Here is a 15,202-nt window from a genome sequence, read left to right as displayed (position 1 = left end):
AATACAGAATAGTTCATTTCACATGTTTACAATGCAGTTCTAAGCCACTCATGATGCATTTACTGGAGGTCTTAATGTTAGCACATTTTGTTTGTAGTGTCAAAAATGTCTTAGGATATAACCGTAAATATGTTCATCATGCTCAAATATTAAAGTGTCTTAACAGGCCGTATTATCTATGAACTTAAGATCATTATAAGCACCTTAATACATAGAAGTACTATGTACATCCCCCCCCCCCCCGAAGTGTTCTCATGCTATGTTCTTTAATTTTTCAGCTTGGAAGCTACATTGCTTTGCCTCCTGAGAATGTAAGTGCCATTTTTTAAAAGTTTAGTGTGATTTTTGTCTGTTCTTAAACATGTCCTGCTTTGATATAATGATGCCCATTGTTTGCAGGGTAATGAGGTTGCAGCTGTGGAGCCCCCACCGGTCGTTCCGTACTCCCCAGATCAGCACTCCAACCCTGGCACCTCCGCACATGATGCCCAGAGGCATCCAGAGAGTCCAGTTCACCCCCATCCAGATCAACATCATCCACAACCCCCCCACCCCGGGTACCCAACCCACCCAGATCCATATCATCCACAACCATCCCACCCTGAAAACCCAACCCATGCTGAAACACATCATCCACAACCCCCCTACCCTGGATACCCAACCTACCCTGACCCACGCTATCCAACCCACCGGATCCACGGTACCCAGCACCAACTGATCCCAGGTTTCCCAGTTACACAGACGGTTAAACAGCCAGATGGTAGGTATTCTACTGCCTATGAACACCACACTTACCCACACCACCGCTACCCGGTCAACCCTCAGAGAAGACCAACCTCCTTCTGTGCCCCAGACTTCCGGTCCACCATCACACACTCAGGTCCAGGGGTAAGACACTCAAATTAATCAGTTTAGCAGTTGATCACCTCATGCATTTGTGATAGATCACATTAAAAATCACTCTTTGTTTCCATTCTCCAAACTCACACACTTCCTTCTGCACATGCTCAGTTCCATCCTGGTCAAAACTGGATGTTTTAGCAAAATCATGAAACACCAAAGGATGTGACGCGTTGAAACTTCAGCAATTTAGTTGGGTTATTTTTTTCTCGTGAACACTCAACAAAAATTATCATTTGCATTTGTTTGTGTCCATCTGATCCAGCCATTTCGAAACACAAACAAGATATTTCTGTAAATATTTTACAATATTTGAGATTGTATAAGGGTGTGTGAAAAGTTTTTCCACAACTCTACTTTGCCGTCTACAATTAAAAATGTCTTTGTATGTTGGCATTTGCAGCTCCACCTCATCGCCCTCAACAGCCCACAGACTGGCGCCATGCGGGGCGTCCACAGGGCAGACTTCATGTGCTTCACCCAGGCTCAAGCCATCGGGATGAAAGGAACCTTCCGAGCCTTCCTGTCCGCCAAACTCCAGGACCTCCAGAGCATCGTACGCAAGGCCGACAGGAACAGTGTACCAATAGTCAACCTGAAGGCAAGTGTCTAAACCTGGGCACATTTCAATGACTGTTTTAAACTGTGACGGCCATGAACGTCAAATAAACAGCTGGTCAACACCTATGAAGACAGACAATAATCAAGACTTGGACACAATAACAGTGTCCAGTACTAGTTATTAAGCACTCGACACTACATAAGAATTAATGTTTGTTAATATCATAATGGGCATCCACTAATATGTTTGGTTAATTAATATTGTAGCACTCATGGATATGCAGACAGGAAGAATGCTCTAAGAGAAATACTTCATAATACTAGCACAGGAAGTGTTTTTATCTTATTAAATTCACCTCTCACATCAGCAGCAGTTAAAGACCCTTGGCACACTAAACAGTTAAAGACACTGTTGGTTTACTGCTTTCAGTCACAGTATCATTTCAGAAAAGCATGACATTAATTCAAGGTAAACGATTGCTGCGCACAACACAATAATCTCCTGCATCCCTGTGCCAAACATAGACATGGAACATAAAACGAACACCCACAACACGCTACGCCAAATCCCAAAATGACCCACAATTCACAGATCTGTGTCCATTTACTCAGATCAGTTGAGTTCTACCACAATCCTGCAAACCTCTTGCAAATTTTACAACCTAACAACAATGCATACTCCTATAGAGGCTGACAAAAGGCCCATAAATTACAGAAAGGAGTTGTTCTGTAGGGAGAAAACGGACTGACTGAACCAAATCTACATGCGAGTCCAACAGTCGAAGTACAGAGACAGTCGAGTGACTTTCTCCCCTGATCTCTAATCCAACATTCACTCAGACCAGAGGAACCACCAAGAAGATTCAGTTACTTACAGGATCAGATTCAGGTACAAAGACGATCCGCTACACTGCGAGTCCTGATTCAGATTCATCCTTTCAACCCGGATCCTGTCAGTGAGATAGTCACAATAATCCAGATCCTTAAAGTGATCAACATTTCTTTCCATGTATATGTTGTGTAATCATTAATTAATATGTTAGTGTCTTAATGAACTTGTAAACATTTAAATAAATGATAATAATAATAGTCATCGCATTATGGTCACCATGATCTTACGATCCCCACCTGGTTGCACAACACTTCCTGCTCATTCATACCCTGCCTACCCAGGGATTAATGTTGGGTCTTAACTGTCAGTCTTTTGAAACAGTTTTTAAAAAAATTTGTTAAAAAAAAAAAAAAAAAAAAGAAGAAGAAGAAGCAAAACGTGAGAGAAAGGCAAATGTATGTGAAAATTGAAAAGAATTGGGTGAATAGTGTCCAAGAAATAATTCGGAGACAAATCAGGAATTCCTGGTAGATCTAAATAATTTATAATCAAGTATATTAAAAAATAAATTGTGTTTTTGCTCTCAAGCAGATGCTAAATTAAGTGGAGATGTTCATTTGACTATAGCACATAAAGTAGATAAAAATTTGAGTATGATGGAAATGTACAACTACGGGCACAATGGTCAATAGTAATGAACAAGTAGTAAAACAGATTTTCCATCTCAGGAGATGGAAACGTTTTTATTGATGCCACAGAATTATTTTCAGTGTCCAGATGAAGTTCATATTGAATATGCCTGAACTGGCACTGGATGAATACATAAACCATCTTGGTTGATTCCATAATGGAAACAGTTTGATGCAAATTTGTGACAATTGCCGTTAAGGGGTTGTAGCGCTGCATTATGTAATAATAGTGCAATATGTAATGACGTAATCATTTTTCACCTCATTATGTAATAATGCTGCATTTTGTAATACAATTCTTGAACGCATTTTGGAATAAACTTTGCTGCGTTTTGTAATAACTTATACGTATTGTGTCTTCCAAATTTCAGTGCACCACTAAGTTTCTTGTCAGTTATAATTAGTGCAGTTTTTGTGTCTAGCTTGCAAACACATTCTCCATTATAATGAATCCAGCTACATTTGATTTAGGTTTGACCAATGTAACATCCAACTAGTTTTTTAAAATTAATTCTAATTAACGTGGAATGCTTAATGTTGTTCTGCTGGTATGATGGTTTTTCTCAACAGGGCATCAGTTTTGATGGTGTATTACATATGTGCCATATTATTACAATTCCTTTAAAAAAAAAAAAAAAGTGCTACACCTGTATTTTGTAATAACTGTTGCAATATGTAATAAGTTACTACAAATGCAGCAAAGTTTATTACAAATGCGTTCAAGAATTTTATTGCAAAATGTGGCATGTTATTATAAAATAATGCATAATCACATAATGAGGTGAAAAATTATTATATATGCAGCGCTACAGAGGTTAAAAGTTGTGTGTATATACACACCAGTATTTGATATGAACTAGCCAATTAGATAGTAGAAATGAACATTGGAAAAGACAATAAGGACTGACTGTTTTCTTACCTCCTTCAGGATGAGGGTTCTGTTTGACAACTGGGACGCCATTTCAACGATGGCAGGATGAAGGACAACGTGTCGCTCTACTCATTTGATGGGAAGGACGTCCTCAGGGACAACACGTGGTGAGTCCCATAAACCACCTTAACCTGAACATGATCAAAAAAAGAGAAGACAACATTAAATTCTGCTTAATTACTCTCAGGCCGGAGAAGATGATGTGGCACGGTTCGACCAGCTCGGGTCAGCGCCACATCGACAGCTACTGCGAGACGTGGCGCGTGGCCGACCAGGCGCTGACCGGCATGGCGTCGTCCCTGCAGAGCGGCAGCCTCCTCCAGCAGAACTCCAACAGCTGCTCCAACTCCTACGTCGTGCTGTGCATCGAGAACAGCTACTCGAGCCATTCCTAGACAGAGACACAACACTGGACAGAGGGGAAGTCCATTGCGGTCACGTCCTACGAATATACACTTTCATCTGTCTTATCTGACACCATATGTGGTGCTTTGTAAATAATGTTTTTTATCATTGATAATTAGTTTATGTTGTTATCACTTCCTTTATGGTGCTTTACAGGATTATCCCTGCCGAAACCGTCTTAAACTCAGGTTAACACAGTAACACACCCACTCTAGCAGCCATATTGGAGGACAGCGGCGGACGTGCAGATTTGTTGTCATGTCTTTGCCACAGAATAGCAGCTATATCAGCAGCTATTAAATAATGTTGGTACAAATGTAATTTTCCTGCTCGTTACCAACAAACAAAGCTCAGATTCAAAGGTCAGTTCGCCCAAAATACATAGAGACATGTTTTTTTGTAGGATTTCTGTTACACGTTAGAAAATATGGAAAGTTTCAGCAGGTTTTAGACTGTAAAAGAGATGGAAATGCAACAATGACACTTCTAAACTGTACTCCATAAACCAATGAGTGCATTCATGGAGGTTGTCGTCATCTTGGCCAGAAATGAGTACACTTGATGATGAAGCTAGAGAAGAGCAAGGGGTGATGTGTAAGGTGACGTTAAATGAAATTTCCTCATGGTCTTCCTGAGATAATCAGGGCTACTGATTTCTTTCAGTTCGTTCATGATTGAAGTGGCTGTTTGTGCCAAATTGTAAGACACTGTGTTTAGCCTTTCCTGAGATAATACATTTTAACCATAATGACAACAGATATGTATAAACACATTAAAAACAGAGACAAAACCTATTTCCTGACATTTCCATTGCATTATTTTAATATTTCCACTACCATAACTGAATTTACCTTAGTGACACTGTTCTGTAACATTAGAAATTTTAGACAAATACCACAAATAAAGCCACACTTATTGGCATGTAAATTCGGTGAACTGATTCTTTAACTCTATATAAAAAAAACAATGACTACATTTTAGCAAATGTACCATACCTCCTGATATACCACTAAAACCACCAACAACAAATAGTAATACGTCTTAAACACTCACATCTTTAGAATGTTTGTGTCTTTTTTCCAATATTGTGGCCAAAGAAACGTCAGGAAAATATTAATATACATGTATAATTGTTAAAATAAGTGAAACAAGGTTTAAAGGGACTGAAATACCACATGTACTTGTTAATACAGTGTTGTTGTAGAGTGGAAAAGGATGTTAAATGAACTTGTAAACTTTAAATGGTGTCTGAGTTCCACACACATGTCCATGCATCCGTCGAGACTGAGTTAGTATATGAAATGTACGGTTCTTTAGCTTCTTCATATTTACACTGACCTTATCTGTAACCCATAGCACTTGAGTACTAGCTTTTCATTTATTTGCTGTTATAAATGGGAAGATAATTTTTTGCAATAACAAAGGATATTTATTTTTTAGTATAAACTATGCATTTTCTTTTACAGCTGAAAGGTTCCGAAGACCCATTGTGTGCTTGTATACTTAACCCTTTCATGTATGACAGTCAGTTGAACCTCACTTTCCAAAGGGTTATAAAGGCAATATTCTCCAAACCACATGGGGGCAGTCTCTATAGACCCTAAGCAATACAATGAAAAAAAGGATCATAGTTTTAGAATTTGGACTGCTCTGTGATTTCATAAAATTAACCTCCTAAGACCCAGCTATGGGTTTTCTGTGCACATTTGTGGACTACAGTTTCATAGCTTTATACAAAAAAACATAAAACTGCCAACTGCAAAGAACATTCCATAAAAATAAAAAATAAAATGCATCTGAAAAAACTGTTGCATCATGGTATTTCCAATATAGGCAATTATTGAATTTAAAAAAGCCAAAACATTTACTTTCCTGCATCCCAGGTTAAATATCGTCTTCATAAAACCATATTTCAAAAAAAAAAAATGAAATAAAAATAATTCAAAAATGCATTTCAACTTTATTATTTCTCAAAATAAGGCTAATCAATGTAAAAAAATCTAGATACTTTTTTCATAATTCATGCATGAAAGGGTTAATGTAGTTTTGTGTTGAAGTCTGTTTTTAAGCCAAGAGTAGGTGTCGTTGTACACTTGTAGCTGTAACTTGTGTCCATACTGAGTGGATTTTTGCAGGAAACCTCTACGTAGAAATCAGTTTATGTTTTTGTTATAAAATGTAGGTAAGGGAGATATTTGTTATCTTAGTAATGGAGGTAGCAAACATTAGTAAACAAAAACAGCTCAAAGATCCAACACAAACTTCATACAGTGCATGAACATATGCAAATCCTCTGTATTGAATCTTTAAGTGTGTGATGTGTGTGTTTCACAAAAATGCCTAAATATTCATTTCCTGATCTATCCAGAAACCAACACTAAAATATTTGTAATGCATTTTATAATCCTGGTGTCAGTTTCCAATTGATATGCACATCACAAATGACATTTATGTACAGGTATCTGGACAGGAATCAGCCATAATTGATTGTCTATGCACTGTTGAATAGCATTGCTTTTTTTTTTTTTTTTTTTTTACTGGACATTTGTTTTGAGAACAGTAAATGCACTGCAGCGAGGAATAAAAACTCAACTGTTTCTGTACAAAATGGAGGTCAGGAGGGCATTTTCATGTACTAACAGAGCCAAACCAAATACAGTATGATTTATATTAACTCTGAATGACTATGACATGTTTCTCCCTATGAAAGCAGACACTGAAATGCTGCATCCGATTGAATAAACCTGTGTGGAAAACAGTGAAGTTCTCAGGTGTTTGTATACTGACTTAAATCTGAAATTTGTGGTATTAACATTTTCATCAACTTAATCACATTCTGCCTTTTTGATATCTAAGATAGGGTTCCAAAACACATGAATTAGACATCATTTATAAAAGAATATCCTCTAGTTTCTGTATTTAACATTTGACTGAAACATAATATAAACTACCTCAGGTTAAACATGATTCAAACATAACCCTAAAACTAAAATGGGTCACTAAAGACATAGTGGAAACTTTTTAAAAAAATTACACTACTCTACATCTCGCAGGCAGTTATTGAACTTTTCACTTTACTATATTGGAATGAAAATGAATTTGAGTTCCTTTGAAGATTAAAGATTGTTCATCTACATCCATGTCTGTTGAAAATCAAGGATAAAATGTCAAATTACAGGCTTTTCTTTTACCAGTGCTGATGATACACCTCTTCAATTCCAGAACAGGAGTCAAAAAACCTCGAGTCATTTAACTAGTTCATATTTTCTTGGAATGAATCATGCAGTAACAGTGTCTTTGCCAAACTGTTTTTGGGAAGTTGTTCCGGTGGACCATTTTTTGCAGAATGTTTCATGTTTTTACGACTAAATCCCTGCTAATAAAACTCAGTTACAGGTCAAAAATGAGGGTTTCAAAGTGGTAACATTTACACATCGAAGAAGGGATGTGAATATCAGTCCTGCCATGATGTGACTGAAATAACCATCCTTATTCCAGCAGAGTACATCCTATAGCCATAATAATAATGCATGCAACAGACTTTATACAAGGGATGTCAAACTCATTTTATATAAGGGGTCACATTCAGCCCAATTTGATAATAAGTGGGTCAGACAAATAATAAAATAATAACAGTAAATATAAATAATGACAACTGCAAATTTTTCAGGGTTCTAGTGCAAAAAAAGTTACATTTAAAATAAAATTATGAAAACGTGTACATTTACAAACTATCCTTTCACAAAAATGAGTGAAAAACCTGAAAAAAAAAATACTGAGAAAAATAAGTGCAACTTTAACAGTATTCTGCATCAGTTTATCATTTACACATGTACACTTGAATTAATAGATCACAGTGGATCTACAAACAAAAAACATTTAGCAACAGAATATTAATATTTCAGAGATTGGAACCAAAATGATTTCTACGCCACTGACTGTTAATATCTTCAGTGTAATTTTTGTACACACAAATTTATCCCACAGCCCGGACTGGACCCTTTGCCAGGCCGGTTTTGGCCCATGGGCCGTATGTTATACACCCCTGCTTTATACTATTATAACACTGATACTAACACTGTTCATGGAATGTTCACATAAGGTGTCAACCATGTTATATTCCAACACTAAACCACCAGGATTCAACAGGTTCAGATTGTTAAGGGGTGGTTCAGGAGTAAGAGAGACACACGGACTGTCCGATCTGACTCCTATCATTAGAGAAGAAGAAACTGGTGAATAATTAATGAAACTCTGGAGTGAAAAAAAAAGTTGCGACATTTATTGTGACATCAAATGAGCACTTTCACTTCCACTTGAGGCCAAATACATGCATACTGACTTTAGTTTTCTTCTGTCATAAATCTAACTTTTAGAGTACAGAATTAGCATCAGGCCAGCTTCTGTTTCCATGGAAATAGTTGATGTTATGAGGAAACTTCTAAGAGTTTGATTTTCATGAACTTTTGTTCAGGGTTATACACAAATGTACAGGTAACAGATGTATTTTAGCTTGACTTTTATTATGTTAAACACAGAAACTAAAGCAAAATCCCTTTCAAATTAAGTCTAATCCATGCTTAATAGGATGGTTAGGCGAACTTTAAGACAGGGTTCAACAAAAACAGACGCTGAAAGTTTAATTTTTTTATTCTAGAAGGTTTAAAGAGTTCAGAAAAAAGGTGGCACAACTAGTTTTTAATGTCGCCTTTAATCTATTTTGCCACTTATTTCCTCAGTCTTTCACATTACTACTGGTGACTTTGATGTGCACCTCAAGCAAAAATGCAATCAGTTGTGCTTTATCCATTCATCTTCAACTCGGATCTAGATCTGAAAATATGGAGGGTTTACTTATGTATTTTTTGGCTACATACACTAAATGGAACTCAGTTTTATTTTTAATTTCTGTGCTGAAAGAAATAAAGGCGTGACAAAGTCTTCATCCATTCATGTTGAGAGTTAAATGGACTCCTGTTTGAGCCTGAGGGTAGATGACCTGAAACCCCACCCACTGGTGAATTATTCTACTGTGATGGAGGAAAATTTGAGAAAGTGACCTATCAGGAAGTAACAATAGAAGTAACAATTTGAACAGTTTCTTTTCATGTTTTTTAGGTCCACACTACTAATCATAAGACCAGTTTATTAGACAATAGTTTCTGATGCATTTATGGCTCCAGATAAGGTGTGACTCATAAACACATGACGCTGCGTTAGCCCTTGTCATGTGACTTAAATAGAATAGCTCAGTTTCAGGAGACCAGACCTAGTGTTTACAGACTACACCGTCACTGGAGTCTGTCATTTCCTATATCATGCACCAGCCCCGCCCTCTGGTCTCTACATTACCTTACAGACCAGTTCACCAACATATGAATCATAACACATTACACATCACACCCACATTAAGCATCTGCCCTCCGATGATGCATTCACCGTCTCCTACTGACTGCACACAAGGCCAGGGTAAGGTAATTTCCTTTTTATCTGTTCTTTTTTACAACGTAAGTGCAGATTTTTCTACAGCTAAAAACTAAGAAAAATCTATGGCAGCTAAGGGGCTTAAATATGAATTTATTGTTATTATTATTGTTATTATCATTATTACATATAGGTTGATTCTTCTGTTAGTTCAGGGGCCACATTCAGACCACTATGATCTCAAGTGGGTCAGACCAGTAGTAACACAAAAAAATATAAATAATGACAAATCCATTTTTTCCCTTTGTTTTAGTGCACAAAACTAAATTAAATCATTAAAATGTCTTCTATCTTCCACTTTGAAACAATCACTGCAACTGAATTTTACTTGCAGGGATTTAATCATTGTATAGTAGCTAAGGGGCTTCAATATTACATTATTATTATTAGTTGTTGTAGTCGTAGTAGTATTACATATAGGTTGATTCTCCAGTTCATTCAGGGGCCATATACACACCAATATGATCGCAAGTGGGTCAGAACATTAATATATAACACAAAAACCTACAAATAGTGACAAATCCAATTTCTTTTCTTAGAAACAATCACCTTTAAGCTGCAACTGATTTTAATTAGCAGGTATTTAGTCACTGCAAAAATGCAGAAATTTCAACAAAAATGGTCCAAAACACATCCCCAAACACAGTTTTGCAAAGACACTGTTACTGCATCCCATGTTTAGCGCTGCCAAAAACACATTTGATTCATAAAAACAAGTTAAACAACTCAAGACTATTTTTGACCCCTGTTCTAGATCACCAGCACTGGTACTAAAAAGCCAATAATAAGATATTTTATCCTTCTGACACATGCATAAATGCAATTTGATTCTCCTTATAGATCAATCAGGATCTACAAATGCAGAAAACATTTAGTAACAAGCATAATAGTTAAAATTGCAATTACTTCTTTTACTTTTCTTTTTTTTTTTTTTTTTAAACAGGCCATATGTTTGACCCCCCTGTTGTAAACAATGACACAAAATTGAAATTTGAGGAAGTTTTTTAGCTGGAAAGAAGAAATAGGAGTCAGTTACGATTAATTTCCATTTACAGGATTTCCCCAACTGCTGTAAGACCTGAGCGCAGCGTCCAAACTATTCTGGACGCCACTTGCACCAAATAAAAAACAAAACCAGTGTGGAGAGCATTAAAACAGACTGCCACATCTTATGACCTCTTCAGTAAGTTTACTTTTTTGTTTAATTTTTTCTAGGCTCTTGCTTTTCCACATTTTTGCACAGAGATTTGGTAACAGTAAGTGTTAAAAATGGTGCTAAATGATATATATTTATTAAAAAAATTATTTTTTCGTGCTCTTCATCAAACTAGAACTGAGACAACACATTAGAAACCTCCAGACTGTATGGGATCAAGCATTGTTTTCATCTTAAGGTCTTTGGTGACTGTTTTCACCTCCCATGACCTTTCTTCCCTGAAGTCATCCGTTTACAGAAGCTTCACACTAAGTTTCACTTCCTGACTCCTCCCACATCTTGTTATTTGTGGAGTGTTATTTTCCATGTGTTCATTCACTGCCTGATGAATGCACTGTCACACACCGACTGGAAACAGGGACAAGTAAAGGTAATCGTTTTTTATCCTTATTTATCATCTCATGTCAAAACCCGTCTCAAAAACACTGTTTATTCTGACTCATTTTCCAGATTAAAAGGTAGTTTTTGGGGTTTTTTGTGCCACTGTTGGATTCAGATGTGAATTCAGTGGAGTTGTGAGTTCACATTATTATTATATTGTCAGCTCATTGTGACTTCACTAGCAAATAACTTTCACCTGACTTATCATTTAAAGAAAAAAAAAAAGTTGTTTCTGGGAAATGAGAAAAACAATGATATCAAGTATGTTTTTCATTAGGAAATAAATGTCATGTTAAGAAAGTAACTAATTATTTAAGTTGCAAATGATACCGAGCATGATTTTACCTGTAAGACATTATATATAGCTCAGCAGAGGAACATGACTTCCCAATTTTTGTTGCTTGTGATACACACAACTTGACATTTTTAGTTCCATTGTGATCAATGTGACCATTTTCCCAGAAACAAGACTTTTACACTTTTTTTTTTTACATCTTCTTTCTCAAAATTTATTGTTTGATTTCAACATTTACCATAACACATAGGCTTGGCACCAAACATCTAGAGCTTTGTTTTCATATGTTTATATTCTCTAAACACTTTAAGCAACAGTGTTTTTCAAGCTATTTTCATCATTTGATATGACACATACATGCTTGTATCTGCAAAGGGAGTGAAAGAAACTACACAGACTAATAATAATAATAATAATAATAATAATAATAATAATAATAATAATATGATCAATTCCTGATGTCACTGCACATAAATGTCGTTTTTGCACCTTCATCATACTGAGCATTACAGTTTAATTATCCAGGTTTCTTTTTTTTATCCAGGTCTCTTCTTCTACTTCAGATTTATTATGTGCAGTATGTTTGCTCTTGTGTTCTATTTATTTATTTTCTATATTTTTATTCTGTGTGATGCTGCTGCTGTAATTTCCGAGTTCAGTAAAGTCCATCTATCTATCTATCTATCTATCTATTGGAACTACAACACAATTAGTATACAAACAATACCACAAGTAAGTAATGAACTAAACAACTTACCTAAAGAAGTATCAGCTTGCTGGAGACACAACAGTAGAAAACATGTGCACCTCAGTCTGGATTCTCTGAACCTAAAAATGAAATATCAGTTAAAGATGAAGAACACATCAGTGCAGACAAAGGTTCTTGAGTAAATATCCAAAATACCATGAAATCAGGAGTGTTGGCACTTCATTGTGACCTCTGACCTCTGTATCAACAAGAAGGGTGGGCTCCTCCAGTCTTACAGTGACCTCATGTGGTAGAAAACAGGTACTGCAAAAAAATCGTCAGTAAAATAATAACACAGTAACCCATAAATAGTATCAACTCCAAACTTTTCTCTATGTTTTAGTGTGAAAAAAGTAAAGGGACATTTAGGAAAATCTCTACATCTACAAACTATCCTTAAAAAAAAAAAAATGCAAATAACATGAACAACCTGAAATGAAATTGTTGCAAAACACAAGTGCAATTTTGACAATATTATGTCTCAGATTATCATTTACATATGTGCATTACAATTTACAGATCACAGTGGATCTACAAAGGCACAAAACATTTAGTAACAGGCAGAATATTGTTAAAATCACACTTAATTCTTTTGAGACATTTCAGGTAATAATAGCACCCATGGCTGTAACAGTCCAGCAGTGCATCTTTTGGTGTCTTGTTAGGCAGAAATTCTAGTTTACTTTCATATTAATATAGAACATATTTCAAAATACTACCTTGAAAATAAGTCTTCCTAAATTCCTATTAGTGTTTTTTAATCACCTTAATTCCTCTAGTCTAAGAAAATGTCCTCTTTAAGTATGTGGCTAAAATACTATCACATTATATTTAGCTGAAACAGTTTTTTTCTTAACAAATTTTAAAAAGAATATATTTAATGATGTCATGTAAGCTAATCTCACAACAGGTGTTAAAGATGCTGCTTTCACGTGCTATCGGGAAGACGAACTTTCCACAAGTGCGCTGTGTTCAAGTGCTTTAATTATCGTAATGACCCACTACTTGAGTAAACGTTTTTACTGTTTTAGTTTATTTGCTACAGCATTTCTTTTGTATTTTTTCTCCCAAAATGTGTGTGCTATGCGTGTAAAATCATCAGCAAACAGCAGAACGATAATAAAAGGGTTGTCTATCGTTCACGATTAACCCCTTGTTGCTCTCCACCGTGCTAAAAAAAAAAAAAAAAAAAAAAAAAATTCTAAGACTATTTATAAAATTATTTATGGTTATTTTCATCTCGGCTGCTAATGGATAATTCCCCCCCCCCCAAGTTCTCCAGTGGAAAATACGACGTGAGGGGTGTTCACGTGCAGTTTTCTCATGTGACTAGTATTTACCATAATTCCCGTAGCACGTGAAAGCAGCATAAGTCCCATTAGCTTCAGTCGCTAGCTAGCTGATTTTTTTTTTTTTTTCACTAATTCGGCTTTAGTGCCCAGGAAAATTGTAAAATAAACTTAGATACTTTCCAACAACTTTTATTGAAGAAACATGTGACAAAATGGCGACTGGAATGGAGAGGTTAAAAAAAAAAAAACAGACGCCATGATGCTCCTCTGAGGCAGACGGTCACCTGCATTGAACGCCATTTTCTACCTTTTGTCAAGTTTACTCTCTGAATATTATTTTTCTGACTTTGACCTGAACTTGTTACGCGCCTTAAAATAATTACGCTAATTTAACAACTAAATAACGAACTTAACAACTTACTTGAAGAAGTATCAGCATATTACAGACAAAGCAGCATCGCACGTGCCCACACTTCTGGGACCATGTGACCTCTGACCTCTGTTATGACAGGAACAGTGGACTCCTCCAGAATTACAGTGACCCCATGTGGTAGAAAACGGGTACTGCAAAACAATACTCACACATCAGGGGTGTCAAACTCCTTTTAGTTCAGGGGTCACATTCAGTCCAATGTCATCTCAATGGGGCCGGAAAAGTAAAATAATAAAATACTAAGTTATTAGTAATGTCAACTCCAAAATTTTGTCTATGTTTAAAAGTGAAAAAAGTAAAATGACATTTGGGAAAATGTTTACATCTTCAAACTGTCCTTTAAAAAAACGTGAATACTACTACTACTTCTACTACTACTACTACTACTACTACTACTAATAATAATAATAATAATAATAATAATAATAATAGACTTGGATGGACATGAAGAACTTGTAATTCTTAAAAAAAAAATACTAATAAGTGCAATTTTAACAATATTATGCCTCAGTTTATCATGTTCACATGTGCATTATAACTTACAGATCACAGTGGATCTACAAATACACAAATTATTTAGTAACTGCAGAATATTATTAAATTGCACTTATTTTCCTTAAGAGAATTCAGGTAATAATACTAATACCATCCTCTGCCGTAAAGCCTGCTCCATACTCTGAACTCATGGGGGGAGGTCCTCTCCTTTTCCCCATTAACCACAACCACTTCGAACACCTGATCAGTCGCACAATAGTTCTCGCACACGGCATGAAGTTAAAGTTCTGCCAGGACGGTTGAAGCCTGCTGTAAACTCCATGAGAACACAGAAATTTGTTCATTTTCTCGAGGTGATAAGAACAGAAATAAAATTTGTTCATACTTCAGGAGAGAGTCAAATGGTAAACTCATGGGGGGGTGGAGATCTTCCATGTTTCTGCATTAGCCACACCCACTTTGAAAACCTGAGTAATTGTGCAATAGTTCTTGCACACCACTTCTCACTCCTGGGGCTGCAAGAACAACAGGAGGAGAACA

The 15,202-nt window shown here is 36.1% G+C and overlaps 1 protein-coding gene across 1 annotated transcript in view; it reads left to right on the top strand.

The window, feature by feature from the left end:
* Positions 1-4,242, top strand: part of LOC115430742 (collagen alpha-1(XVIII) chain-like) — a 64,678-nt gene extending 60,436 nt beyond the window's left edge. Inside the window, exons 38-42 of the mRNA XM_030150935.1 lie at positions 279-311; positions 400-888; positions 1,304-1,501; positions 3,911-4,020; positions 4,101-4,242. Of these exons, the coding sequence (XP_030006795.1) occupies positions 279-311; positions 400-888; positions 1,304-1,501; positions 3,911-3,928 (738 nt within the window). The 3' untranslated portion in view covers positions 3,929-4,020; positions 4,101-4,242. The remainder of the gene's footprint in view (positions 1-278; positions 312-399; positions 889-1,303; positions 1,502-3,910; positions 4,021-4,100) is intronic.
* Positions 4,243-15,202: the final 10,960 nt, after the last annotated feature.

The sequence above is a fragment of the Sphaeramia orbicularis genome, chromosome 2, assembly GCF_902148855.1.
Source record: "Sphaeramia orbicularis chromosome 2, fSphaOr1.1, whole genome shotgun sequence".
NCBI lineage: Eukaryota > Metazoa > Chordata > Actinopteri > Kurtiformes > Apogonidae > Sphaeramia > Sphaeramia orbicularis.
Note: the sequence above shows the minus strand (reverse complement) of the source record. Positions and strands in the feature narration are given on the sequence as shown.